The 746-nt window shown below is 52.8% G+C and overlaps 1 protein-coding gene across 1 annotated transcript in view; it reads left to right on the plus strand.

The window, feature by feature from the left end:
* Positions 1-87: 87 nt before the first annotated feature.
* rab11fip4b (RAB11 family interacting protein 4 (class II) b) overlaps positions 88-746 on the plus strand; it is a gene marked incomplete at its 5' end in the record, with an annotated part of 3,485 nt that continues 2,826 nt past the window's right edge. The window contains one exon of the mRNA XM_043684779.1: positions 88-276. Coding sequence (XP_043540714.1) covers positions 88-276 — 189 coding nt within the window. The remainder of the gene's footprint in view (positions 277-746) is intronic.

Genomic DNA, 746 nt, shown 5'->3' on the forward strand with positions numbered 1-746 from the left:
CTGACTGTGTCTCTGCCTCTCTCTCTGTCTCTGTCCCTGACCCTGTCTCTGACCCTGTCTCTGTCTCTGTCCCTGACCGTGTCCCTCTCTTTGTCTCTCTCCCTGTCCCTGCTGCAGCTGATTGAGGATTTGCGGAAGGAGCTGGAATATTTGCAGTTGTATAAGTTGGAGGTGGAGACGCCCGGCTGGAGTCGGGCTCCATCCTGCACCACGATCGAGCTGACCTTCCGTAACAAGGAGATGGAGCTCGAGTATGAGGCCAAACACCTGAAACAGGTAACTCCTGGACTGGCTCCACCTCCCTGGTGACATTCCACCTGCTCCTATCCCACAGGACCGATCCCACAGGAGCCCAGCGGTTGTCGGAGGGATTCCTGTTCAGGAATGTAGGTGTGGACTGTGAAATGGATCGAGGTTGAATTTGCCTGTGATGCCTCCACAGTTGGATATCCACTGTGTTCCAATCCAGGCAGGTCATCCCCAACTTTATCTGTTGTGGGCTCACCTGCAGATCTCTGTCCACTTCACTCCTTTTGAACTGAAATGAAGCATCTCAGAATGTCACTTGTCTCTGCTTCCTGTCCTAAGAGGAATGGAATCAGGCCATTCGGCCCATTGATTATGGAGACAGTGAGTCCCACAGATGCTGGAGATCAGAGTTGAGAGTGTGATGCTGGAAGAGCACAGCAGTTCAGGCAGCATCCAAGGAGCTTCGTAGAGATGTACAGCACAGAAACAGACCCTTC

Source organism: Chiloscyllium plagiosum, unplaced genomic scaffold, assembly GCF_004010195.1.
Source record: "Chiloscyllium plagiosum isolate BGI_BamShark_2017 unplaced genomic scaffold, ASM401019v2 scaf_5658, whole genome shotgun sequence".
Taxonomy (NCBI): domain Eukaryota; kingdom Metazoa; phylum Chordata; class Chondrichthyes; order Orectolobiformes; family Hemiscylliidae; genus Chiloscyllium; species Chiloscyllium plagiosum.